At 44.9% G+C, this 27,429-nt stretch overlaps 1 protein-coding gene across 3 annotated transcripts in view; it reads right to left on the bottom strand.

Annotated features, from left to right (window-relative positions):
* Positions 1 to 218: 218 nt before the first annotated feature.
* HS3ST4 (heparan sulfate-glucosamine 3-sulfotransferase 4) overlaps positions 219 to 27,429 on the bottom strand; it is a 405,289-nt gene continuing 378,078 nt past the window's right edge. The window contains exon 3 of one of the 3 annotated variants that reach the window (XM_054507565.2): positions 219 to 2,941. In XM_054507565.2, coding sequence (XP_054363540.1) covers positions 2,305 to 2,941 — 637 coding nt within the window. In that variant the 3' untranslated portion in view covers positions 219 to 2,304. The remainder of the gene's footprint in view (positions 2,942 to 27,429) is intronic. The other 2 variants (XM_045875190.3, XM_064592871.1) reach the window with 2 other exon arrangements.

The raw sequence follows: 27,429 nt of genomic DNA, 5'->3' as shown, positions 1-27,429 counted from the left end.
CTAAAACTAATGATGTAATGTATGGGGATTAACATAAGAATAAAAAAAATAAAAATAAAGCCTTCTTAGAGTCAGATGCTCCTTGGACTGTTTTGAGATTAACCCTTACCTAGTTCCCACTGAACTCCCCCCCCCCACCAAAAAAGAGAGACCATGTTTGTCCCAGGAAGCCATGACACCCTGGGGGCCATTTCTTTTGGGAGTAATCCCCACAAAAGCTTACAAGGACGACAGGGACGAGAATGACAGGGCAAAGAAATAAGCAAGCAAGACTTGCCTCCATCTGTTCTCAATCCCAGCTCCCGTAAGAATATTTTTGAAAAGATAGGTGACTGAGCTCCACCCTAGAGCTCCTGATTCCACCAGAAGTGTGGTCAGGAATGATGGTCAGGAAGCTGTAGCCTGAAAAAAGCCCCACAGCTGCCCTGATGGGTAGCTAGACCCACTCTTTGCTCTGCTCATACCACAAGGCCCACATCAGCCCACAAAACACTGTTCTGAACTAGCATGCATTTTCTTCTTTCAAAGAGATGGGTTTGTATGTGCCTGTATGTGTTTACCTGTATCGTCTTTTGCTTTGGTGGTGAAAGCCTATTTGCTGCCTTCGGTTCAAAAACCACTTTCTTATCCAGCAAAAAATTATTTGTAAGGTTGTTTCTGAGTCTAGTGTATCAGTCCATTCCTTGCCAGGGTTAGTTAAGAGAGAGAAAGCTGCACTCCTTAGAGTCACTTCCTTTGTGCTATTTTGAGAATTATCTGGCCCTGAAGACAGAATCTCCCATAAGATTCTCTAATCTGGGGCTTTCTGGCCACCCCGGAGGAGGAGGGATCATTCCAGAATTCAAGGGTCAGGGTGGGGTTGGAGGTGACCAATACAAACACACCATCAAAGCCCATCAATCAGGTTGCATTAAGCTTTATAACAACACAATTTTCATTTAGCGGGAGAAATGAGTTTAATAACAGGTGAACAGACTTAGCTCCCCCCACTCATACATATTTCCAAATTTACTAGAACAGTTCCTGGTTTTGGAGATCTGTGAACAAGTGCTTGGCATCAAACGTGGCCTTTTAATCAAATCAGAGTAAAGGGAAGGGACACTTCGTTCAGCAGCCCTTGATAGGGGTGTCCACAGACAGCCCTTGCCCTCCCCCGCATCCGCAGACTGGATCTGAAGACCCGCCATAGATGGAGGGTCTGTCCCTGCCCCAATGTGCCATATGTGAAGAGAGTAAGTGAAGCATCAGATGACCATGAGGAGGACATGGTGGGGCAAACAAGAATGGTGACTGATCCCCTGTTGGTTGTGTTGCTCAGGATTACTCATAATGGAAGACATGCCAACTATCTGGTCCTTGCCCGTCTAAGGACCCCAAGGGACAAAGCCCGTCCTGAAAGCATTCCTCAGAACTGTGGTGCTAAGGGTCTTCACGTATGGAGACCTCCCACCAAAAGATATGGCCTTCTTTTTTCACCCCCAGAAATAACATTTATCTTTACCAGCCTCAGGGCTTGGAACTCAAAGGCAATCATACGGCTCCGAGAACAGCCATGCAGGCCTGATTCTATCACGAGGGCCTATGCTAAGCTTCACCACAGCCCAGGACCCTCCTTGGAGGGCTCTCAGAAAGAAGGCTTCCAAGGGTGTCAGCTTTTATTTTTGTGTTTTTTTGTTTTGTTTTTTGTTTTCTGGTGAGGAACGTGCATGCCTCTGCCTTCATAAGGTGAGGAGAGGGGATGTCAAAGGGTTGTGGGATGAGACCTTTAAGGAGAAGGCTAGAGACACCTCAGAGAAAGGACCTTGCTCCCTAGGAGTCCTGGAGCACTCAGCCACAAGTAGAATTCTGGAGAGATGCCAAAGCAAAGGTTTGTACAGCAGAGGGCTGTGCCAGATGCAGGGTTAGGACTCAGGCTTCTAAAGTGGCCAAAGTAGACCTTCCTTCCTCTTTTTTTTTAATCACTTAAAGAAACATTCCTGGCACGGTCTCTGACCTTGACAGCTATTTATCCTGTCTTTAGACTCTATTAATTAGCAGAAGACAAGAATTAGCAGTGGCTCCTGGTGGCCATCTGGTCAACCAGATGCTGCTGCCCCAGCAAACCCAATGCCTCCATGAGGATGCCATGGGATCCATCCCTTTGCCTAAGCCTACAGTACTGGGAGCAATCCCAGCTGGACAAAGGAGGGGGTCTATTTGGCACTCCAGCGAGGCTGAGGCCACAGACCCCAGTGGGGGGGATTTCAGGACTCAGGCAAGGAGCCTCCTTAGCTATTCACTAGCCTTCCCTCTGCTTCTCTAACCTCATTTGTCACCCTCTTCCCGTTCCCACTGGAAATCTTGACCAGTCATTTGGTAAAACATCATGTTGAAGGGCTTGTAGAATTTCTGCAGTCTGTGGATCACATCGGGGTCGATGCGGGGATGAGTCCGACCTTTGCTCTTGCCTAAGCATCTTGGGGCACTGCTGTCTTCTGGCTTCTTTAGACAAGGGAACCCCTTGGTTTTGTTGAAATAGAAATGTTTTTCAGTCACGACACGCTTGAGGCCTAGAAAATCCTGTACTTTGGCCATTTCCCCGGCAGGGTCCACTATGAGTCGCTCACCACTGACAAAGAGGATTTGGGAGAGGGGGAAATACTGGAGCCAGTTTTCCAGGTGCAGAGCATAGATCCCTATTCGAATGGCACTCCAGGAGGCGTCGATCAGCCCTAGGGTCCGGTTTTTGAAGGCCAGCACCTCAAAGGTGGGGATCTCGGGTTTCTTTGACAGCGTCTGGGTATAGTCAGAGATGGCCCTGGTCACGGGGTTCCTCACCACCACGATCAGTTTGATGTCCTTGGCCATGGCGTGGATGCGCTTGGGAGCCTCATTTGTCACGAAGTAACTCGGTGTCTTCTCCATGGTTACCTGGCCATCCAGAGTCTTGGGCATCACATTTCTGGAAGAGGGAGGGAAAGGAAAGAGAGTGGTCATTCCCATCCAGAACTGTTTTAACTATTCACACAAAACGTGTGACATAAAGAGCCTCGTGGGGAGCTACAAAATAAAATTCGTTGATAAATCCTAAGGATTCTTTTTAACTCTATGTCCCACTATGGCTCTGATTATGGTATTATCAGGACAGGCAGCATAAGGCTTCTGCCTTCATTCTTGGGAACCTCATACACCTGGGTTTCAATTGCAGCCCTATCTCTTACCAGTTACGTTCAATGGAGATATACTCTTAATTTCTCTATGTATTAGTTTTGTGTAATCTCTGAAACAGAGGTAATGACAGCACTTACTTCGCACTGTAGTAGAAGGATTAAGGGAGATAACACTTGTAAAGCATTTAGCACAGAATCTGGCACGTGCAAGAGCTTAATAAATCAAGGAAATTACTATTGTCGTAGCGGCTTTTGGAAAATGTTTGAGCACCCCAAGAACTCAAAGATTATCTAGACCAGGGGTTGGCCAACTACTCCCTGCCTCTCATTTTTTTTTTTTTTTGTATGGCTCGCAACTAAGACTGATTTTTAATCTTTAAACGGTTGGGAAAAGACCCAACATAATAATAATAACATTTTGCGATGCATGAAAATTATATGAAATTCAAATTTCAATGCCCATAAATAAACTTTCCCTGGAACACAGCCACACTCCTTCCTTGATGTACTGTCCCTGGTTGCTTTCGTGCTACAACAGCAGAGCTGAGTATTTGCAACAGGGACTTTAAGACACACAGAGCCAAGCATATTTACTCACTGGCCCTTTAGGAAAACGTATGCTGAGCCTTGACCTGGTCCAAAGGCACCATTGTGCAAATGCAGAAATGAAGCCTAGAGACAGGGAAACAGATAGGCTTTGTGACCTGAACCAGTTCAATCGCGTCCCCTTATTCTCTTCTGTAAAACCCTAGAGCTCACCTCAAGTTCAAGTTCAGAATAAAATGACATACAACGTGAAGGCATCAAGCATGGGTCTGACTGTAGAAATGGAATTCTTCTTTACTTTGCTCCCCAGCTTGCGCAGTGAGCCAGTGGTAGATCCCACACCATGTCTCTCGGTTTCCTTCCCTAGGATGCATCTCCACGCCCACCCCTCCATCCGTGTTCACCTTCAGAATGGCCCCGTCCCATTTGGGAGCTTCAAGACATTAAAGGGGTTTTGATGCTATTTGCCCCCCAATTCCAATGTGGCAGGCCTATCAATGATAAAAGAGCCTCGGGATCCTATTACACAGTCAATTTGCTGTAGGCATAGGTAGACCAAAGTTAACCGACAATAAACCTGTTATACCTGTCGGTACAGCAGGCCATCAGCCACCATGTGCTCCATTAAATCTATTCACTTCTGAGCCCTGCACCAAAGTAGTACATTTAGGATTACACAAGACCTCTTTTTTGTGATGACATGCTTTTAAATGTCTCAGCTAATAAAACTTAATACAGACGAAGATCCCTTAGCTTCCCCTACTATAATTAAATTTATTTACTATCGCGTGTGTGGAGAAAGAACGACTTTTCTTTTATCTCTAATTCACATGCTCTGTCAATAATTAATTGCTACTGGGTTTGGAGCTTTCTTGGCAAGCACTTTTATTAGGCAAGAGGAATTTGCCCAGTAGAGAGCTTCACATAGAATCAGATGTTGTTAGTGCGTAATGGCTGGACAGCCAGAAGTCTTCAGATCAAAGCCATAGCCCCAGCCACAGTCGTGCTCGTCTTGGACTAACGTATTCTCCAAAGTGGTTTGAACACCTCTATGTGCCTGTTGGGCTCTCACCAGATTTAACTGTCTCCTTCGGAGGTGCAGGGCTCAGGAACGCAGAGCCTTTGGGAGTCAGATGTGCAGGATTGAAGAATTTCTGACTACCCTCGCCCCTGGGAAGTTGATAAAACCTGAATTTACTCTGAAGTTCGGAGGACCTCTAGGAAGCGTCCTTAATCCACATTGAACCCCAAGTTTCTCATCTCAAAAAAAAATAGGGCTAAGCAGAGTGCCTCCCTCCTGGGATTATAATGAAAATTAAATGTGATAATGCAGATAGATCACTTAGAATAGTACCCGGTGAATACCAGAGTCTTTAAAATCTACACTAGGTCTATAAGACCATTGGCACAGCAATTCTTAGAGAAAAGCAAGGAAAAAATACTTCTATTTGACCCAAACATGGCAAAGCTGAACAACTGAACGAAGGAACGGGTCTAGGGATAAAGGCTATTCTCATTCAAGCCCATATCACCAACCACACTTGCTGACCTGGAGGCTGGTGATGGATGAATTCAGCCTGAGTTCAAGGAACATGCCGATGTCCTATTTTTATTTCAACTGGAGAGATATATTCTCTTAGTATGAAACTCAGGTTGCATTATGGAAATATTAAATAAAGACTGATGTAAAAAAAAATACCTGAAGACAGATATTTTTACATGGCCCTACCCAGATTTTTAATCCCTCACATATATTGTTGCTTGTTTATTTCGTGGCCTTTTTTTTTCTTTAGTGCAAGAGCAGCTGCTAGATTTTTCTTTTTTTAAAAATTTTATTATGTTATGTTACTCACCATACAATACATCATTAGTTTTTGATGTGGTGATCCACGATCCATTGTTTTCGTATAACACCCAGTGCTCCATGCAGTACGTGCCCTCCTTAATCCCCATCACCAGGCTAACCAGTCCCCCCTCCCCTTCCCCTCTTTTCTTCTCTTTTGTTCTCTGCCATTCACTTCTCAGACCTAGGCGTTTGTTTGTTTTTACGATGGGCCCCTTTCAAATTCATCTCCTTCACTTTGGCTAACTGCTGCGATCTGTCAAGACGGGTAGGGACCTCAAGTCTTTATCTGAAGCATCTGGGATGAAAGGACACCCCACCTCCAAGCCAATGTGTGCCCAGCTCCGTGCTCAGTGCAAAAGGGAACAAGAGGAGGGGTGCCGGGAAAGGCAGAGGGGAGCAGAGGAGTCTAAATGTCTTTGATCGTGTTATAGATGAATTAAATAAAACATGTTACTGAGGGAGAGGTCCGGCATTGGGGCACACATGGTGAGACCATCTCATTGAACCAAGAAAGAGCCGCGTGGTATGAGCTACCCAGGATTTGTTGTCAGTAAGAAGATCCACAGGAGCTGCTCAGCCTCTATGAAGTAGCCATTCCCCCTTCCCGGAACGGATTCTGCACCAGTTATATTCATTCATTCACGAATTCCTTTTCACTCTGGCAGTCCTTGCTAACTACCTGAATCATAGAGCTTAGAATACTGTCATAATAGGATTTGTTCCCAAGCCCTTCCTGGCTAGTCTCAGTCCCTCGAAGCCATGGGCAATGTTCTATTCACCTATGTATCCCTTGGATCTAAGCCAGTGCCTGCCACGTATGGTGGCCACCCCCTCACTCTCTGGGGTTGTTGGATGAACCCAGAATGGCATACGGCTGAAAGCCTGATCCCTGGACGCAAGGAGAACTAGGGCACAGCTTGGAGGGCATGGCCCCTCTAAGTAGATTTTCCACGCACGGAGGTTGGGCGTGAGTGAGTTCTGTGCCATCCCTGTCTGAAAGACCATGCACTTCAGTGTGGACCATATGGGGAGAAAACACCGCGCCTGGGCTTGGAACAGCTCGTTAACAGTATCTGGGGTGCTCAGAGCAGCTGTGACATCAACGTCAACACACAGGCCTGAAGCGAGAAGCGTTCTGCAAGATCACACATCTGCTCTCATAGCCCCAAATGTTTGTGAGCCACCATCCAATGCACTCACCAGCCCCCACTCCGGCTCCGGGGGGTGGGGGTGCTTGGCAGAGCACAAGCCCTGTGTGAGTGCGGGTCGGCGCTCTGGGGGCCTCTCTGGAGACGCTGCCAACAAAGGTTACCACCCTCCGGTCACAGAGTGCTCGCTCTAGGCTGTGGTCTGGATCCAAATTCTGATGCCGGACCCACTTCTCTAAGCACTTTCAAAACACTGGACTCTCCAGCCTAGTTGGTTAAGCGCACAGACTCTGGACTTTCCGAGTTTGGATCCACTTACTTATTAGCTGTGTGACCCTGGGCGAATGACTTAACCCAGGTAATCTGTATCTCAGTCTCATTATCTGGAAAACAGGCATCATACTAATAAGATCCATCTTGGAGGGATTTTATGAAGATGAAGTAAGTTAATATCGAAAAGAGTCCCTTATACAGAGAAGGTTTTCAATACATTAGCTGTGAATGTTTAAACAATTCTCTTAAGAAGACACTACTGTTATTCCCATTACAGAGGTCCGGAAACTGAGGTCCAGTGAAATGGATTTGTTTGCCCAAAGTCACAAAAATGGAGTTGAAATTCAATCCCAGGTCTGTCTCGCACCATAGCTAGCCTGAGCTCTTTGTGGCTGCCTGACAATGCTTAACAGAACTAGAGAGGCTGGGCAAGGTCATAGGACTGGCCCAAGGTCACTCTGCTAGTGGGTGGCAAAGCTGAATGTTAAAACAAGCCTCATTATGTTGTAAAGGTGGGCTGTCACTGACCTACCACTGGGAGTTACAGAAATTCAGGCCAGAATCCCCAGAAATTCTTGCCAGATCAAGCTACATCGTTCAATTTGTGATATCTCTCTCTGGGGCCTCCTCAATTGAAGCAAATGGATACCATCATGAACGCCAAGAGAGAAAGCAATCACCCGTGTTAGATATAAAGTGCCCATTCTCTCTGGAAGGGTCAGTGGCAGAGCTTGCCTTTGGCTTGCCTGAATTGGAGGTACGTGGGCAGCTCACATTTTCCCAAATGCATTTTTCCGTGGAACAAATGGTGCATATATTAGCAATATCTTCTGAGCCCTCCTGATGAACTGTAACCAAGAGAATGGTGGTTAGAGCAAGGGCATGAGGTAGGACCACTTCCTCCGCTTAGAAAGTCAATCGAGCTCTTGCTGTTTGCCAAGCCCGGAACAAGGGAGTTCCACACGGTTCTCCTGGCTAAAGCTCACAAATACTATAGGATTGACTGAGTCTGTTATATAGACGTGGATCTGGAGAGCTGGGGTGACCTTGAACCCTGTCCAAGGACACATAGGCAGGACTGTGCCCTGCCCAGTTCTCTTGGAAAGTCCATCGTGCTTTTTAAGCCCAGGTTCAGGAATCCTGGAAATCTCTGAAGGCTGATATTCAAACTATTTGGAAACTACCTGTCTTATATAAAAGACCCGAGAAAAGCAGCATGCCCTAGGGCCATATGACTATCAGCCAAATTGAAGCCAAGAAATCAGGGATCTTGAGTTAGAGCTCAGACTTAAAAACTAACTTGCCAAATGAATTGAGGACAGGGATTTTTCTCTCTGGAGCTGCACAATGAAAGGGCTATGTTAATATCAATCCTCTCATTAATCCCATCAAGTTTTTTTGGTGTGTCTTATGCACCAGGTGTTGGGTATATACTGATAATCATGCATGCCTGGTACCTGCCCTCCATGGACTGTAAATTCTTTGAAGGAAAGGTCTGAATAGCCCATGTTTGGTCTGTGGCTCAGATGGGACATCTCTGTTGTGGGCAGATGTCGCCTTTCAAACCAAACGATCCCCACTGAGTCTCAGCTGCATTCCTGCACGACCACAGGAGGAGAAGGAGGAGACGAGAAGGTGCGGGCAGAGGAGAGGAACAGAGAAGGAAGAGAAGTAGCAAAGAATGAAGGAGATTAGAAGGGAGGGCAGAAATAAAGACAAGAAGAAAGGCAGAAGTGAGGAAGGAGGAGGAGAAAGAGAAGAAGGAACTGGGCTTTGAAGATACACAAGGAATTTAAGTAACCAGAAAAAAAATGAGGAAAGCAGCCCAGTTTTAAATGACACATGGCCACATTGTGGGGGAAAAAAAGCAAACCCAGGTCTTAGGCATTTTTGTTGTTTTAAAGTTTGGGCCAGGCAGGTACAGCTATTTTAGGGTTAGAAGGTTTAGGCTGGTCTTTGTCAGGGAGGCGGTAGGAATGTGAGCCCTACTGAAGTAGGCAGAGAGGGTAGATACTTCTTATTCCCCATGTTCTCAATGAACCAACTGAGGCTCAGAAGTTTTGTGTCTTGACTAAGATCATACAGCTCCTCTGTGGCAGGGTTGGGATTTGAAATCCAGCAGAGCCTGTGGTCCTCACCACTCTTCAATATGACAAGGAGAGGAAGGTCCAGAGTGGAGCTAGAGCCTGGAGGAAGGGATAGACTATCAACCTCCAGTGGAGAAATGAGGGTCCAGTAGGCATTCTTACCCAGAGAGAAACCTGCATAAGAGTTAATAAGGTCTTAAGATGTGGTGGGACATGGGTAGGATCAGGGAGAATACTGAGGAACTTCCTCCTAATGGCTTTGATATTCCCGACGTCAGAAAACTAGGGCCATTTTGCTAAGCTTGAGGGCCTTGGGAGTGGGGTTATGGGACTCAGAGCAGATGGAGCTGGATGATATATTAATAATTTATGGATTATAGTGACGTACGGAGAAATTATCCTGGGTTTGGTTTTTGCCCTGGGAGACTCATCTGGAAAAAAAGGTGGGGAATTCATCGCTACCTTCACTCCCCACCCCAACCACCACCACCATACATCCCTTGGCCCTTGGGTTTCAAGAAAGGTTTTTATTCTAATACAAATTAAACTTGACCTGAAACCCACATGACGAGCCTGAACAGAAGTCCTCTACTTATCATTATTCAGAGCCACCTCTGATACCTTTTGTAAGGCAGCCCAGGGTCCTAAGGGGATACGTTTCTGAAGACATCATCACAAGTGAATAAGGCAAGTGTCTGGGATATCCATAGATGCCAGCAACCAGAAAGGGGAAGTGAGGGAATAGGAGAACATATTCCACTCTGAGAGAAGAATTACTTGGGAAAAGATGCTCCTTATTCCCTTTTGGGGACTGCCAAGTGTCATGAACCACATGGGGTGGCACTTATCTCAAAAGATCAGAAGTTAATGATACCACATACACTAAGTCTTTTTGGGGCCAGAGACACAATACAAGACTAATCAAAACAGAAAAAAGGAACACCCCTTTTGGGCCAGTTCCAGTTCAACAGTAAGCTGACACACAGCTATTCAGAGGTGGTTCTCGATCTCCCAAATGAGTGCAATGAGGACTCCACAGTTTTTTGGGTTTTTTTGTTTGTTTGTTTTTAATCAACCCAATGGTGTTTTCACTCCCTGAATAGTCGGGAGCTGGTCGGAATATTAAGATCTCGAAACGCATGTTCTTGGATCAGGCCCCAAAGAGAAACTGGTGCCAGGCAGATTGAGGACTCACAGAAACTTCTCTGGAGCTCAGAAGAAGACTAGGTGTTCTAGGCGTGCCCAACTGCCTCTGGAGGGTGGAGAAATGCCAGTCTATCATGGAGGGTTGAATGCCTTCCCTCGGATTTCCATATTGATCTCCTATCCTATAGATGTTTCCCTTCACTGGATCTGAGTTTTGGAACCACTTATCCAAATAATTATATGTTTATTATTATCTATATCAGAGCTATATACAATTAGTGTTTCTTCACCAGAGAAAGCCAAGATCACTATGCTGAAACAAATTTTAGCCAAAAAGCAAAAGAAAAGTACCCATTCATGTGTTGCCAGGCACTGTGCTAGAATCAGGAGATAAAACCAAGAGCAAGATCTTGCCCTGAAGAAGCGTGCATTTTTATGAAATAGTAAGAATAGTTTAAGAGGTCAGTCCTTGTTTCTGAGAATCCATAGACATGCATGAGTTTCGGGTTGGGAATCACTGGCCAAGGGTCAACGGAATCCCAGCCCTCCCCCATCGCCTCCTTCAGAAGCTTTGTTTGCTAAGTGCACGGTCATCCTGACAAAGGTGTGTGTGTGTGACCGAGCATTTAACTTCAGGGTTCCATCTCTAAACCATCTGAGCAAACCCACTGCATGCCTTTGAACCCCCCATTCCATCTTGGTTGAATGGGGATAACATCTCCTATTCATTCACAAGAAAATGTATCAGGCGTCCTGGTAGAGAGCACAGGTACCTAGCCGTTCTTGCTGCCAGTGTAATGTAGCCCATAGTAGGTGTGAACAAATTTATTTGTTGAGCGAGGGTAGGACAATGGCCCTGCCCCAATTCTGAATCTGTAGGACTACCGTAGTTTGCCTAATAGAGGCACCCCTATGTAAATGATGACTCTGAGCCACAGAAACCCACCTCTCAAGTAGGCGTTGATACAACCCACTCTTAGAGCACCAACAGGTTGGTTGGGCATATATTCCAGTAAATTACTAGAACTCTTTTTCTCTTTGCCACCCTGAGGTGCCCAAGCATTTGGGAAGCCACAGTCCTGGACAGAACCTGGCCATTTTGGGGGGCCATGCCTCATTTTATATGAGTTGTAGGCATCACTTCCATTTCTCCCTGTTGTCTGACTTTCCCAGTGCCACCACCCATCTTTGGCATCGATGAGACCACCATGGGATGGAAGTGAACTTGTTCAAATGGTTTGATCTAGAAAACACATATGGAGAGAAAGCAACTATGAATTCAACAATCCTTTAAAATGAATTCAGATTGCCCCGTGTGTGTGTGTTTATATGAGATTTTTATTGATTTAGATTCTACTCCATGTGTGGCATCTATAGGGACAGGGAAGTCCTTTGTAATAATTCTCAAGCCCACAGGTTGGAAGCATGGTTCTAAAATCTAAACCATTTTCTGCCTATAACCTCAGCTTCATCCGCAGCTGTCCCTCCAGCTATTTTCTCTTTTGTTATTGGACCATCTCGCCCTGGAGGTTCTAAGACAAGACGCTCCCTGACTTTGAACCCGTGAGATTCTGGAACACACTTCACCTGCCCCTGCCTGGAGTTTCCACCCAGAGCGCCCCTCTCTGATACTTTATTCATACATGTTCAAAGACCGCCCCACTGCACGTCCTCACACACCAATCTCCGTTAGCTGTTTTATTGTATTTTCTTTCCTCTGGCTCAGCGTTTCAAAGGGCAGGTGCCACAATTAAAAGATGATTATGGAAGGGGGCGGAGCAAGATGGCGGAGCAGTAGGAGACCTGGATTTCATCTCCTCTCAGGAATTCAGCTGGATAGGGGTCAAACCATTCTGAACACCTACGAACTCAACAGGAGACTGAAGAAAAGAAGAGCGACAACTCTCTGAACAGAAAAGCGACCACTTTCTGGAAGGTAGGACATGTGGAGAAGTGAATCCGAGGCGATATTCGGGAGGATAGACGGCGGGGGAGGGGCCTCCATCGGCCACTTCTGGCAAGTGATAGAACCACGGAGCACAGAATCGGAACTTTTAGAAGTCGGCTCCACCGAGGGACATCACTCCGATGGCTAAGCAGGGGGTGGAACCCTCGTGGGACAGTGTGGTCTCAGGACACTCAAGACACAGAAAGACCGGGGGTGCCTGAGTGTGGCAGAGCTCCCAGGTATTGGAGCAGGGAAGCCAGCTGCAGAGACGAAGCCCAGGCATGGGCTCTCAGCTCGGGGTTGCCATAAACCGTGATCCGCAGCACAGTTGGGCCCCTGCTCCTCCAGCAGGGACCCAACAAGCGGCAGATCCGGGGAGACTCCCCTTGCTCCCCCGGGAGGAGCGGCGCAGGAGCGCACCACAGGGATCTGTTGGGTTTGGAGACTCCACATGGGGTTGTGTGCCAGAGATAGAAACACTTGGTCACAGGCCGGGTGAGCACGGAGTGCAGCTGGAGACCGGGGAGATGGCAGTGACTGACGGCTTTTCTCTGGGGGCTCACTGAGGAGCGGGGCCCCGAGTTCTCGGCTCCTCCGGGGCAGAGATTGGGAGGCCGCCATTTTCACTCTCCGCCTCCAAAGCTGTACAGAAAGCTTGCAGGGAACAAAAGCTCCCGAGGGCAAACCCGAGCAGATTACTTAGCCCCGAAGGGGCAAGGGCGGGGCAATTCCGCCTCCGGCAAAGACATTTGGGAACCACGGCTACAGGCCCCTCCCCCAGAAGATCAGCAAGAACAGCCAGCCAAGACCAAGTTTCCGATCAATGAGAATGGCAGAACTCCAGCGCTAGAATTCATGGCTATTGCACATAGAATTCATGGCTTCTTTCCCATGATTCTTTAGTCTTTCAAAGTTATTTTTTTTAACTTTCTTTTTCTTTCCTTTTTTAAAAATTTTTTCCCTTTTCAACCAACATCTTATCAATTCCTTTTTTAAAAAATCTTTTTTATTTTTCATTTTTAGAGTCATATGCTATCCCTTCATAGTAGTTACCCGTATTTTTGGCATATATATATATAAGTTGTTCTCTCTTTAAAATTTTGAGATAGTTTCTTCTAACAGATCAAAATATACCCTAAATCTCTAGTTATGGATTTTTTTCTACTCCCCTGCCTGATCACATTCTCTCCCTTTTTTGTCCTTTTTTTTTAAAATCCTTTTCTTTCTTTTTTCAAACAACTTCTTATCAATTCCTTTTATAAAATTTTTTATACTTTCCATCTTTACAGTCATATTCCATCCCTTCATCACATCAACCCTTATTTTTGTACATATATAACTTTTTCTTTCTTTAAAATTTTGGGAGGCACTTTCTTCTAACAGACCAAAATACACCCAAAATCTAGTGTGTGGCACTGATCTAATATACCAGCCTGATCATATTTGATCACATTCTGTTTTTTTTTGTTTTGTTCTGTTTTTGTTTGTTTTTACCTTTAACTTTTTCTTTTTCTCCTTTCTCTCTTTCCCTTTCTTTTCCCAAGGCTTCAGGTCTTTTCTGATTTGTTTAGAGTATATTTTCTGGGAATGTTGTTACCCTGTTAGCATTTTGTTCTCTCATTAATCTATTCTCCTCTGGACAAAATGACAAGACGGAAAAAATCACCTCAACAAAAAGAACAAGAGGTAGTACCGACTGCCAGGGACCTACTCAATACGGACATTAGTACGATGTCAGATCTAGAGTTCAGACTCATCACTTTAAAGATACTAGCTAGGCTTGAGAAAAGCATGGAAGTTATTAGAGAAACCCTTTCTGGAGAAGTAAAAGAGCTAAAATCTAACCAAGTAGAAATCAAAAAGGCTATTAATGAGGTGCAATCAAATATGGGGGTGCTAACTGCTAGGATAAATGAGGCAGAAGACAGAATCAGTGATATAGAAGACCAAATGATGGAAAATAAAGAAGCTGAGAAAAAGAGAGATAAACAACTACTGGATCACGAGGGCAGAATTCGAGAGATAAGCGATACCATAAGACGAAACAACATTAGAATAATTGGGATCCCAGAAGAAGAAGAAAGAGAGAGAGGGGCGAGGGGCAGAAGGTATAATGGAGCAAATTATAGCAGAGAACTTCCCTAATTTGGGGAAGGAAACAGGCATCAAAATCCAGGAAGCACAGAGAACCCCTCTCAAAATCAATAAAAATAGGTCAACACCCTGACATCTAATAGTAAAACTTATGAGTCTCAGAGACAAAGAGAAAATCCTGAAAGCAGCTCAGGAGAAGAGATATGTAACCTACAATGGTAGAAACATTAGATTGGCAACAGACCTATCCACAGAGACCTGGCAGGCCAGAAAGGACTGGCAGGATATATTCAGAGCACTAAATGAGAAAAATATGCAGCCAAGAATACTATATCCAGCTAGGCTGTCATTGAAAATAGAAGGAGAGATAAAAAGCTTCCAGGACAAACAAAAACTAAAGGAATTTGCAAACACGAAACCAGCCCTACAAGAAATCTTGAAAGGGGTCCTCTAAGCAAAGAGAGAGCCTAAAAGCAACACAGACCAGAAAGGAACAGAGACAATATAGAGTAACAGTCACCTTACAGGCAATACAATGGCACTAAATTCCTATCTTTCAATAGTTACCCTGAATGTAATTGGGCTAAATGCCCCAATCAAAAGACAGGCTATCAGATTGGATTAAAAAAAAAGACCCATTGATATGCTGTCTGCAAGAGACTCATTTGAGACCCAAAGACACCCCCAGATTGAAAGTGAGGGGGTGGAAAACCATTTACCATGCTAACGGACACCAAAAGAAAGCTGGGGTGGCAATCCTTATATCAGACAAATTACATTTTAAACCAAAGACTGTAATAAGAGATGAGGAAGGACACTATATCCTACTTAAAGGATCTATCCAACAAGAAGATGTAACAATTGTAAATATCTATGCCCCTAACATGGGAGCAGCCAATTATATAAGGCAATTAATAACAAAAGCAAAGAAACACATTGACAACAATACAATAATAGTGGGGGATGTTAACACCACCCTCACTGAAATGGACAGATCGTCTAAGCAAAAGATCAACAAGGAAATAGAGACTTTAAATGAAACACTGGACCAAATGGACTTCACAGACATATTCAGAACATTCCATCCCAAAGCAACGGAATACACATTCTCCTCTAGTGCCCATGGAACATTCTCCAGAATAGATCACATCCTAGGTCATAAATCAGGTCTCAACCGGTACCAAAAGATTGGGATCATTCCCTGCCTATTTTCAGACCACAATGCTTTGAAACTAGAACTCAATCACAAGAGGAAAGTCGGAAAGAACTCAAATACATGGAGGCTAAAGAGCATCCTACTGAAGAATGAATGGGTCAACCAGGAAATTAAAGAAGAATTTAAAAATTCATGGAAACCAATGAAAATGAAAACACAACTGTTCAAAATCTTTGGGATGAAGCAAAGGCAGTCCTAAGAGGAAAGTGTATAGCAATACACTTTCTCAAGAAACAAGAAAGGTCTCAAGTACACAACCTAACCCTACACCTAAAGGAGCTGGAGAGAGAACAGCAAATAAAGCCTAAACCCAGCAGGAGAAGAGAAATAATAAAGATCAGAGCAGAAATCAATGAAATAGAAACTAAAAGAACAGTAGAACAGATCAACGAAACTAGGAGCTGGTTCTTTGAAAGAATTAACAAGATTGATAAACCCCTGGCCAGACTTATCAAAAAGAAAAGAGAAATGACCCAAATCAACAAAATCATGAATGAAAGAGGAGAGATCACAACCAACACCAAAGAAATACAAACAATTACAAGAACGTATTACGAGCAACTCTATGCCAGCAAATTAGATAACCTGGAAGAAATGGAGGCATTCCTAGAGATGTATCAACTACCAAAACTGAACCAGGAAGAAATAGAAAACCTGAACAGACCTATAACCACTAAGGAAATTGAAGCAGTCATCAAAAATCTCCCAACAAACAAAAGCCCAGGGCCAGATGGCTTCCCAGGGGAATTCTACCAAACATTTCAAGAAGAATTAATACCTATTCTTCTGAAACTGTTCCAAAAAATAGAAACGGAAGGAAAACTTCCAAACTCATTTTATGAGGTCAGCATTACCTTGATCCCAAAACCAGACAAAGACCCCATCAAAAAGGAGAATTACAGACCAATATCCCTGATGAACATGGATGCAAAAATTCTCACCAAAATACTAGCCAGTAGGATCCAACAGTACATTAAAAGGATTATTCACCACGACCAAGTGGGATTTATCCCTGGGCTGCAAGGTTGGTTCAACATCTGCAAATCAATCAACGTGATACAATACATTAACAAAAGAAAGAACAAGAATCATACGATCCTCTCAGTAGATGCAGAAAAAGCATTTGCCAAAGTACAGCATCCTTTCTTGATCAAAACTCTTCAGAGTATAGGCATAGAGGGTACATACCTCAATATCATAAGAGCCATCTATGAAAAACCCACAGCAAGTATTATTCTCAATGGGGAAAAACTGAGAGCTTTCCCCCTAAGGTCAGGAATGGGGCAGGGATGTCCACTCTCACCACTGCTATTCAACATAATATTGGAAGTCCTAGCCACAGCAATCAGACAACAAAAAGAAATCAAAGGCATCCAAATCGGCAAAGAAGAAGTCAAATTCTCACTCTTTGCAGATGATAGGATACTTTATGTGGAAAACCCCAAAGACTCCACCCCAAAACTGCTAGAACTCATACAGGAATTCAGTAAAGTGGCAGGATATAAGATCAATGCACAGAAGTCAGTGGCATTCCTATACACCAACAAGAAGACAGAGGAAAGATAAATTAAGGAGTCCATCCCATTTACAATTGAACCCCAAACCATAAGATACCCAGGAATAAATCTAACCAAAGAGGCAAAGAATCTGTACTCAGAAAACTATAAAATACTCATGAAAGAAATGGAGGAAGACACAAAGAAATGGAAAAACGTTCCATGCTCGTGGATTGGAAGAACAAATATTGTGAAGATGTCAATGCTACCTAGAGCAATCTACACATTCAATGCAATCCCCATCAAAATACCATCCACTTTTTTCAAAGAAATGGAACAAATAATCCTAAAATTTGTATGGAACCAGAAAAGACCTCGAATAGCCAGAGGAATGTTGAAAAAGAAAAGCAAAGCTGGCGGCATCACAATTCTGGACTTCCAGCTCTATTACAAGCTGTCATCATCAAGACAGTATGGTACTGGCACAAAAACAGACACATAGATCAATGGAACAGAATAGAGAGCCCAGAAATGGACCCTCAACTCTATGGTCAACTCATCTTTGACAAAGCAGGAAAGAATGTCCAATGGAACAAAGACAGTCTCTTCAACAAATGGTGTTGGGAAAATTGGACAGCCACATGCAGAAGAATGAAACTGGACCATTTCCTTACACCACACACAAAAATAGACTCCAAATGGTTGAAAGACCTAAATGTGAGACAGGAGTCCATCAAAATCCTAAAGGAGAACACAGGCAGTAGCCTCTTCGACCTCAGCCGCAGCAACTTCTTCCTAGAAACATCGCCAAAGGCAAGGGAAGCAAGGGCAAAAATGAACTATTGGGACTTCATCAAGATAAAAAACTTTTGTAAAGCAAAGGAAACAGTCACCAAAACCAAAAGACAACCGACAGAATGGGAGAAGATATTTGCAAATGACATATCAGATAAAGGGCTAGTATCCAAAATCTATAAAGAACTTCTCAAACTCAACACCCAAAGAACAAAGAATCCAATCAAGAAATGGGCACAAGACATGAACAGACATTTTCACAAAGAAGACATCCAAATGGCCAACAGACACATGAAAAAGTGCTCAACATCTCTCGGCATCAGGGAAATCCAAATCAAAACCTCAATGAGATACCACCTCACACCAGTCAGAATGGCTAAAATGAACAAGTCAGGAAAAGACAGATATTGGTGGGGATGCGGAGAAAGGGGAACCCTCCTACACTGTTGGTGGGAATGCAAGCTGGTGCAGCCACTCTGGAAAACAGTATGGAGGTTCCTCAAAAAGTTGAACATAGAGCTACCATATGATCCAGCAATTGCACTACTGGGTATTTACCCCAAAGATACAAAAGTAGGGATCCGAAAGGGTACGTGCACGCCAATGTTTATAGCAGCAATGTCCACAATAGCCAAACTGTGGAAAGAGCCAAGATGTCCATTGACAGATGAATGGATAAAGAAGATGTGGTATATATATACAATGGAATATTATGCATCCATCAAAAGGAATGAGATCTTGGCATTTGCAACGACGTGGATGGAACTGGAGGGTATTATGCTGAGCGAAATAAGTCAAACAGAGAAAGACATGTATCATATGACCTCACTGTTATGAGGAATTCTTAATCCCAGGAAACAAACTGAGGGTTGCTGGAGGGGGTGGTGGGAGGGATGGGGTGGCTGGGTGATAGACACTGGGGAGGGTATGTGCTCTGGTAAGCACTGTGAATTGTGCAAGACTGTTGAATCACAGACCTGTACCTCTGAAACAAATAATGCAATATAGGTTAAGGAAAAAAAAAAAAGCAGGAGGGGAAGAGTGAAGGGGGGGAAATCGGAGGGGTAGACGAACCATGAGAGACGATGGACTCTGAAAAACAAACAGGGTTCTAGAGGGGAGAGGGGTGGGAGGATGGGTTAACTTGGTGATGGGTATTGAGGAGGGCACGTTCTGCATGGAGCACTGGGTGTTATGCACAAACAATCATGGAACACTATATCTAAAACTAATGATGTAATGTATCGGGGTTAACAGAACAATAAAAAATTTTTTAAAATAATGATGATTATGGAGGTGTCAGCATGTTTGCACTGGGTCATCGTGCTCACGATTTAACGGACGGTAACAGGAGAGGGGTCCTCTCGGGAAGGCTGCTTTCCAAGTCTCTCCGCCTCCCCCCTGCACTCCCAGCTGTGTGTCAGCTCAGCCCTGCCTCTGGGACGTGGCCAGCCTCCTTCCTTCTCACTGGCATCCTGATGCTGATCCAAGCCCCGCTTGCCATGCCTCCCCAATGCACACTGAAGCCCTGCGGCCTCTGACCATGCGGGCCGCCGCAACCCAGAGTGACAAAGACACTGCTTTTCGTGAAGGTGACGCCCCGTATGCCAGGTTCTCATTCCAGTCTTGCCTTTTCTGGGACCACCCCTTGCTTTTTTCCACCTGCTTCTCAAGAATCTCACCTGAGCCCTTGGTGGAGGTCCCATCATCCCCTGGTTGCCTAGAGCATCACTTGATTGGCCATTTGTGGCTGTGCCTCCGGATCCTGGTGTTCTGCCCAAAAGGGAATGTCCCCCAAGCTGTTGGCAGTGGACGCACCTGCCCTCTGGCCCCAAGAGCCTGCTTCTGCCGTCCTTACTCTAAAGGACGTTGGAAAACCTCAAAGTCCTCACTATATACAGTGGAGATCACAACCAAGACCAATCGCAGAGCATGTTTTGCGAGGATTAAAAGGGCTGGTGCTTATGAGGCTGCTGTAAACAATATTTGTGTTCCCCACCCCTAATGCCCAAATTCATACATTCATCCCTAACACCCAATGTGATGGTATTGGGGGTGTGGCCTTTGGGAGGTGCTTAGTAATGATGCTGAAGCTCTCATGAAAGCGATTAGGGCCCTTTTATTTATTTTATTCTTTTTTAAAGATTTAATTAATTTATTTGAGAGAGAGAGAGCGAGCAAGCATGAGCGGGGAGAGGGGCAGAGGGACAGAATCCCAAGCAGATTCCCCGCTGAGCCTGACACAGGGCTCGATCCTACCACCCTGGGACCAGCACAAGTGTTGATGATTGTTGCTAATTCGGCATGAAGTCTGTGTATTACGCATTCTCAGAGAATGCCACCTAGGACCTGTGCAGATGGTGAGATCACCTAATGTCTACCTAGTGTGCATCCTTAAAATGAACTTGGCTTTCGCAAATAATGTGTACGTGCTCCCCCCTAGTGATCCAAGGAACCTGGTCAGCTAGACGGATCACACTCAAAGCACTTGCCTGTGACTGAGATAGTGCTGAAGGCAACTTGTACTCTCGGCTGCAAGGATGCAGCCCAGAAGCCCCCTTTTCCCTGCATGTGGCCAGGATGGTAGGACAGACAGCCTCTTCTACAAAGTGCCCCGGTCAGAGCCTTCCATGTTGTCCTTGAGATATTTCCTTCCTAAAGTTGCAGCCCTAAATGAAGATCTCCAGCTTCAAAGATGTGAAGTACAATCATAAATTAATTAGTGCTTCCCACTGTGCCTGTATTTAGATCTGACTTTCACAGCTTGGGGCACACGAAATTCTAAACAGATTTTCGAACCAATCAATCTGATCATATAGCAGATGGAGAAATGACAGATAGATAGGAAAGAAGATCAGCACACACCTAGAGAGATATACACAAACAGGGCGCCTGGGTGGCTCCATCGGTTAAGCATCTGCCTTCGGCTCAGGTCATGATGGGGGGATGGAGCTCCTGGGATCCAGCCCCACATGGCTGGGGGGGGGGGTCCTTGCTCAGTGGGGAGCCTGCTTCTCCCTCTGCCTCTGCCCCTCCCGCCTGCTCATGCTCTTTCTCTCTCAAATAAATAACGTTTTTTTAAAAAAAGATATACGCAAACATGCACAGGCTATACTATGAGGATGGGAGATTCTTATATTATCAGACATTCCTGCACACCAATCCCCTGCAGGGTCTCTTTCTGTCTCTTTGTCTCTGTCACACACACACACACACACACACACACACACACACACACACACCCCTCTGCTGCTCCTATAATTGACTCCTCATTATTCAGGTTTTGGCACAGACATTACCCACTCAGAGCACAGTCCCCTTCCCCAGGCACCATCCAAAACTACTCTCCTTCACACCAGCCTCTTTTGTTCACTTCATCTGGCTTATTTTTTATATGAAATTATCTTGTTTATGTGTTTATTTTCCCCTGTGGAGTCTGTCTGTCCTCCAAAAGCAAGCAAGCTCCAAAGAAGAAGGGCGATTTGACACTTTCGTGTGTGGCTGTGTCCTTGCATCTCACACAATGCCGAGAATCAAACTGATCTCAATAAATATTTGCTGGAGGATGGGAGAAAGAAGGGAACGAAGGAGAAGAGAGAGCATAGGTGGAAATAAGGAAAGGAAAAATACAGGAAGGGAGAAAGGAAAATGTGCCCAAATGGAGGCACTGAAATTCACCGGATGACTTTCCCAGCAGGTCACATGGCAGTATCCGCCACCTGCCCCCCAGCCTGATCAACCCCGCCCCAGTCTCCCTCCCCTGATGCTACTGATTGAAGATGGAATGAGATATAAAGCCCACTTCATAAATCTATGCAAACTTTAGCTCTAATTTTTATCATTATCATTATTGTTAAATCGTTCCTCTGCTGAAATCATTTCAATCATCTCTCATTATATTAAAAAAAAAAAATCTACCCCCCTCTTCATGGTCTCTATATGATATGTCCCTGAACTCAATCCCATTTGCTCAAGGTCCCGGCACTGCTGGCCCTCTCTCTGCCCCTCAGCACTCCAGATTCCTTCCCTTCTGCATTGGCTCTGTCCTCATCCTCTCCTGCTATTTCCCCAGGTCTCTGCATAGTGGGCTTCCTCTCACTATTCAGGTCTCATATTACGTGTCTGGCTCTGTGCTGTCCAATGAGGAAGTCACTAGCCCCATGTAGCTATTTCAATGTAAATTAATTAAAATTAAATAAAGTTTGGGGCACCTGGGTGGCTCATTCGGTTAAGCGTCCGACTCTTGATTTCAGCTTAGGTCTTGATCTCAGGGTTGTGAGTTTCGGCCCTGTGTTGGGCTTAAAAAAAAAAAAAAAGATGCAAGTCTTCAGTGTTCAATAACTATGAAAGGCCTGTGGCTACTGTGTTGAAGATGCAGGGAGAGTATATTCCATGATCACATAACATTCTATCGGATAGTGCTGGTCTGGTCCATCAGCAATGACAATTGGGACATCTACATACCACTTAAAAGTTATCTGTCAGAAAGGTTTCCCCTGATCATTCTACCAAAAATAATGCCTGTTCCAAGTCACTTTCTATCTCACTGTCCTGCTTTTTCTTCATTGCACTTTCTGACATTGGTCAAGACCTACAATTATTTAATTTGCTTATTGGTTCACGTGATGGCTGATGCCTCCCCACCTGGAACTAAGTCTCATGATGGCAGAAGTGTGCCTTATTTATTAGGTTGTATATCTATCTCTCATAAAGCATGGTATGTAATAGGTGGTTAATAAGCAACGAATAAATGAATTACCCTATTGAATATGCACACTCACGTTTTCACTCACATATACACTCATTTCATGCACCCCAAGAGGCCAGAGCAGGACAAGGGAGGTGAAAGAAAGTTTAAACTAATGCTAGGTAGGTCTCCATCTCCTGGCCACCAGCTGGTGACAAAGTAGGACAGGCTTAGCCTCGCCCACTGAAGATGCTGATGCCAACTCTTGCCCCTAAAGCAGAACCAGTTAGACATGGCGAGACCTCAACCATGAAATGCATGTGTAATATGGAGTCACCCATCTCCAGCCTCTGGAAAGGTAGAGTAGAGGAAGAGCTCAGTCTGGAGTTTGAACTGATGGCCAGTTCTAGAGTTCATGCTGGACACCAGGGAAAAAAAGGAAGAAGACCAAGGACTAGAGTTCAGTGCAGGGCTCAGTCTGTTCCCTCCTCAAAGTCAACCACCTCCCCGGAAGCTCCATTCTCTGGAGAAGAAGCAAGTAGAACTCTCTGGTTGGTTTGTGGCTGTAGGGATTGCTCACAGTATCTCCAAAAATTTCTCTGCCAGTTCTATGGCAAATGGACTGATGCCATGAAGTCACCACACTGGTGACCTCAACTCCAGAGGAACATTGTAATTCCTTAGGCCCCACAACTGGGGATTCTGACTCAATTGTTCTGTGATGGTCTGACCATTGGTATATTCTAAAAGCTCTCCAGGGGATTCTAATGAGCATCCAGGATTTAGAAACATATCACTAAACCAAGTTCCTTGATGGACAACAGCACATCTGTCCCATCTCTGCAACCCCAGAGGACAGGGCAGAAATGGAACCAGACTGATGTTGTTCCATGAATAAACAAATGAACAGACCAGTGGACAGATGTGATGCTTAGTTAATTTTATGCATCACCTTGACTGAGCTAAGGGATGCCCAGGTAGAGGGTAAAGTGTTATTTCTGGGTGTGTCTGGGAGGGTGTTTCTGGGCAAGATTAGCATTGACCGAGCAAAGAAGATCTGCCCTCACCAATGCAAGTGAGCATCATCCAATCTACTGAGAGTCTGAATAGAACAAAAAAGTCAAAGGAAGGGCAAATTTGCTCAATTTGTCTGTCTTTTTCTCTCAGACCTCAATTCACCTGGTTCTCCAGCCTTCACACTTAGACTGGGAATTATAACACCAGTTCCCCTGTTCTCAGTTCTTTGGACTTGGAGTGAATTACAACACTCACTTTTCTGGTTCTCTAGCTTGCAGAGAGCAGGTTATAGGATTTTTGGCCTTCATAATCCCATAAGCCAATTCCTATAAAAGATCTCAGCCCCACCCGTCTCTGTATCTATGTAACTGTCTATCTATATATCTATCTACTATCCCATACCCTGTTGGTTCTATTTCTCTGGAGATCTCTAATACAGGCAGATAAACGAATGAACCAATGAGTGAATGAATGAAAAAGCACTGTGATTCGCACATCCTGATAACCTTGAGTATCTCTCAATCTCTGGGTCACACCTTGCCATTTCTGGACACTCACTTACATTCTTGTTATCATGGATTCAGTATTTTTCTTTAAATCGATTTCATCTTTATTTGATTCAATAAATCTGTTGAAAACAGAAATTGCATGTGACTACCTTGAATGGAAAAACAATTACAACTGCTGGGCAGACTGACTCTAAGACAGCTCCTAGTCATCCCCACCTCCTGATATTTATGCCCTGGTGTAATCTCCACACACTGAGCATGAACAGGACCCAGGACTTGATTCTAATCAACAGAATTTGGCAATGGGGATGTGATATTACTTCCATGGAGTGTTATGTAAGACTGTAACTTGCATCTTGTTAGCAGACCCTCTCTATTGGCTCTCTCTCTTATTGGCTTTGATGAAGCAAGCCACCGTAGGGAGAGGTCCATTTGTCAAGAAACAAAGGACAGACTCCTGTCAACAGCCACAAGAAGCTTAGGCCCTCAGTCAACAGTCCACATGGAACTGAACCCTGCCAACAACCACACAATTTTGGGAGCCATCCTTCTCCAGTCGAACTTCAGATGAGACCCTGGCCTGCTCTGGACTCTGAGTCTGAGATCTCCTTTTTGATAAAGGAAATTACCAATGTTAGCTGTTAGAGACCTATTAGCATCACAATGAGATTTTCTCCTTTGACTGAAATGAAATCTTTTCCAAAAGATTGAAAGGAAATTATTTTCTCTCCCCTATCTCTAATTGCATGGTTCCACTCTTTCTTAAATCCTATAGCCAAGCACACCTATCCATTGGCCTCCAGCTGCCAGGTAAGAACTGCATCTCACTCAGGATGAGAATATGTCAGCACTCACTGTGACCCCAGCAGATGGGGCCCAGAAATAAGAGATGGCCTCTGCCAGAGTACCTGTCGCACTTACATGCACCTGGGAGATCCTGTCTTTCCTCCATTTCCACTATTTGTGTTCTATCCACAGGATTGGGATTTTCTGCCCACTTTTGTGCAAAACATTCTATCTCACCACTATCAAAGAGGCATATACTGACCCCAGTCTCCTTCAGTGAGGCTCTACCTGTTTTTCCAGACTTCTCTCCGGGGCTGGACTCAGAGTCTTAGCCAGGTTCTAGCCCTTAGGGAAGGGAGCGTCAGGAAGATCCAGGTCCAGGAGCTGGGATCTGTGCTGCTGGCTGGCGGGGGAGGGGCACACAAGAAGTCACTGCCTTTGTTGCATATCTGATTATAGAGCTCACATGCTTTTTCCTCTCAGTTCTCCCCCCAGTAATCCTGCAATGATGACCAACATGTTAAGAAAGCTCCGCTTTTGGAGAATGTGTTCAGGACGAGTAATTATCCCTTTGGTGTTCCTTTTCAAGCTCTTACCTGGACCTTCTCATTGTAGCCCTGGCAAAGTAAGATTCTGCTTTTGCCCAAAGACCAGAGGGAAGCAGGACATTGCTTCCCAGCTGACCATGGATCTCATCTTTTGCCTGGACTCACATTGCCTAGTCCATAAAACTTTCTTCCCATTCCAGAGCTCAACACACATTTAATATACTGCCTTGGGGGGACAGGCTTCCTCTTCCCTTGCCAACCTCTGTGGATAAGTCCTCAGTAAGCTTCAAACCTACGCACCTTAAGTTGAAGGAGATAGGCTCCTCTGATTCCGGGGAAATAAAATGTTTCCCTTTCCATGTCCAAATGGCTGGCTTGGTGAAAAGAAAAACAAACACCACTGCTCCCTCTCTGGACAGATGTTGTCCCCCCCCCAGGGCTTGCTCCACATCTGCCTTCCGTCACGCCAACGCTCCTTCATCATCATTCTTATAGCTTACCACCCCTGCATGGAGCCCTGGGTGGTAGCCTTCTTTTGGGTGAGTGCGTGCACTTCTGTGGGAATGTGGATACAAACAGTATCATCCCCCATGCAGCCTTCTAAAATCTGGGTTTTCTACTCAACACTACTTCTCGAGATCTTTTCAAATCAGTGTGCATCTCATTTAAAAATGAATGTTGCATTCGATGGTATATGCAAACCACTATTTATTCAGTCATTCTTCTGTAGAGGGTCCTTTGGTGGTCAGAGATGTTCTATGAGGACAGATAGGGCTGAAGTGAGCATCCTTGAACATGTACTTATTTGAGTGTTTCCTTAACACAGCCCTAGAAAAGTTAAATCATTTCATGGGAGTTTGTATAAAGGTTTTAATAAATACTGGCAAATCGCCCCCCATGGTGGCCATGCCAAATTATGTGCCCATTCACAAAGTGAGGGAGTACCCATGTCCCCTCACCAGCTCTTAAAGGTACTGAGCGTGTCATTTCCACCACATCTTGTCATCGATAACCATCCTCAGGCCTCAGCTCATGTGGCTTGTGTTCCCCACGTTGAAGGGACACTCACCTCTTCTGGTCTCTGCTGTCCTGTGGCTAACTCTCTGTTTCCATTATGGACCCACCACACCATATGGCACATATGTATTTCCTTGTTTTCTCTACTACACTGTGAGTTCCTTGGGAAAAAGGCCAAAATAGACTTGCAGGAAAAGTTTGCTTAGCTGGACCAGATTAACCCCCTGCTTTTTCCAGATGCTATCACATGCCTTTGCCAGGAACCCAGGCATCTCCAGGGACAGGTGGAGTTTCATAGGAACTTTTGGCACTGAGAATCATTTATGTGAAAAGAATTTCATGTGGAAATCAACATGGTTGGGTGCCGCTGAGCAGAAATAGGAGAGGGACAAAACTCCAAAGAAAGGTCTGCTGGCAAGAATAAATATTAGCCAGGTCCGGCTGACCCCTGCATCTTAGCTCCTCAGGGAGAAGCATTATGTTCTGGCCACAGTCCCACCACGTGCCCCAGGCACCCTGCATTTGAGCCCTCTTGGAACTTCTTGCCATTTTCTGGGTACGTCAAGATTTTGTCAATCTAGGATTTTATAGATGATGTTCCAAGTTCCCGAAATGCCCTTCCTTTCCTGCCCACTGTCTAGGCCAACTCCTGTTCATAGCATGTCTGATCTGAGGGCCTTCTCCTCTGTGTGGCTTCCCTGGAATCTATATATATATGTGGCATACATACAATATAAAAATGGACACACACGAACCCCTAAGTTACTGATATCGCATCTGTGTGCAGCTCCCCATCATCTCGAACACTGCTAGATGCTGTGTCAGAGGGATGCCGGAGAAGGAGAAGGACAGCAAGTATGTGAGCATTCTGGAAAATGTCACCCTGGCAATTAAACGCTCCTCCTGGAAAGGATTCTCATCATTTCTGCTAACTGACCGAAACCGCCCCCCCCCCACAAAGGAACAAGCAGGCTGACAGTTGCTGGAGAATTGCCCTACAGACTAAAACTTCACTCTCTTGAATTTTGTGTTTATCCTTCCCTTGTGTGTGTATATCTCACCCACTGCATTTCAAAACAGCACAGTGCTGGGTTTGTTGGTTTTTTAAAATGGCATAATAC

Source organism: Mirounga angustirostris, unplaced genomic scaffold (assembly GCF_029215605.1).
Source record: "Mirounga angustirostris isolate CCGP_5_RB_7025 unplaced genomic scaffold, mMirAng1.0.hap1 SCAF_5, whole genome shotgun sequence".
In the NCBI taxonomy this organism is placed as follows: Eukaryota; Metazoa; Chordata; class Mammalia; order Carnivora; family Phocidae; genus Mirounga; species Mirounga angustirostris.
The sequence above is the reverse complement of the archived record's forward strand: the minus strand, read 5'-3'. Positions and strand labels throughout refer to the sequence as shown.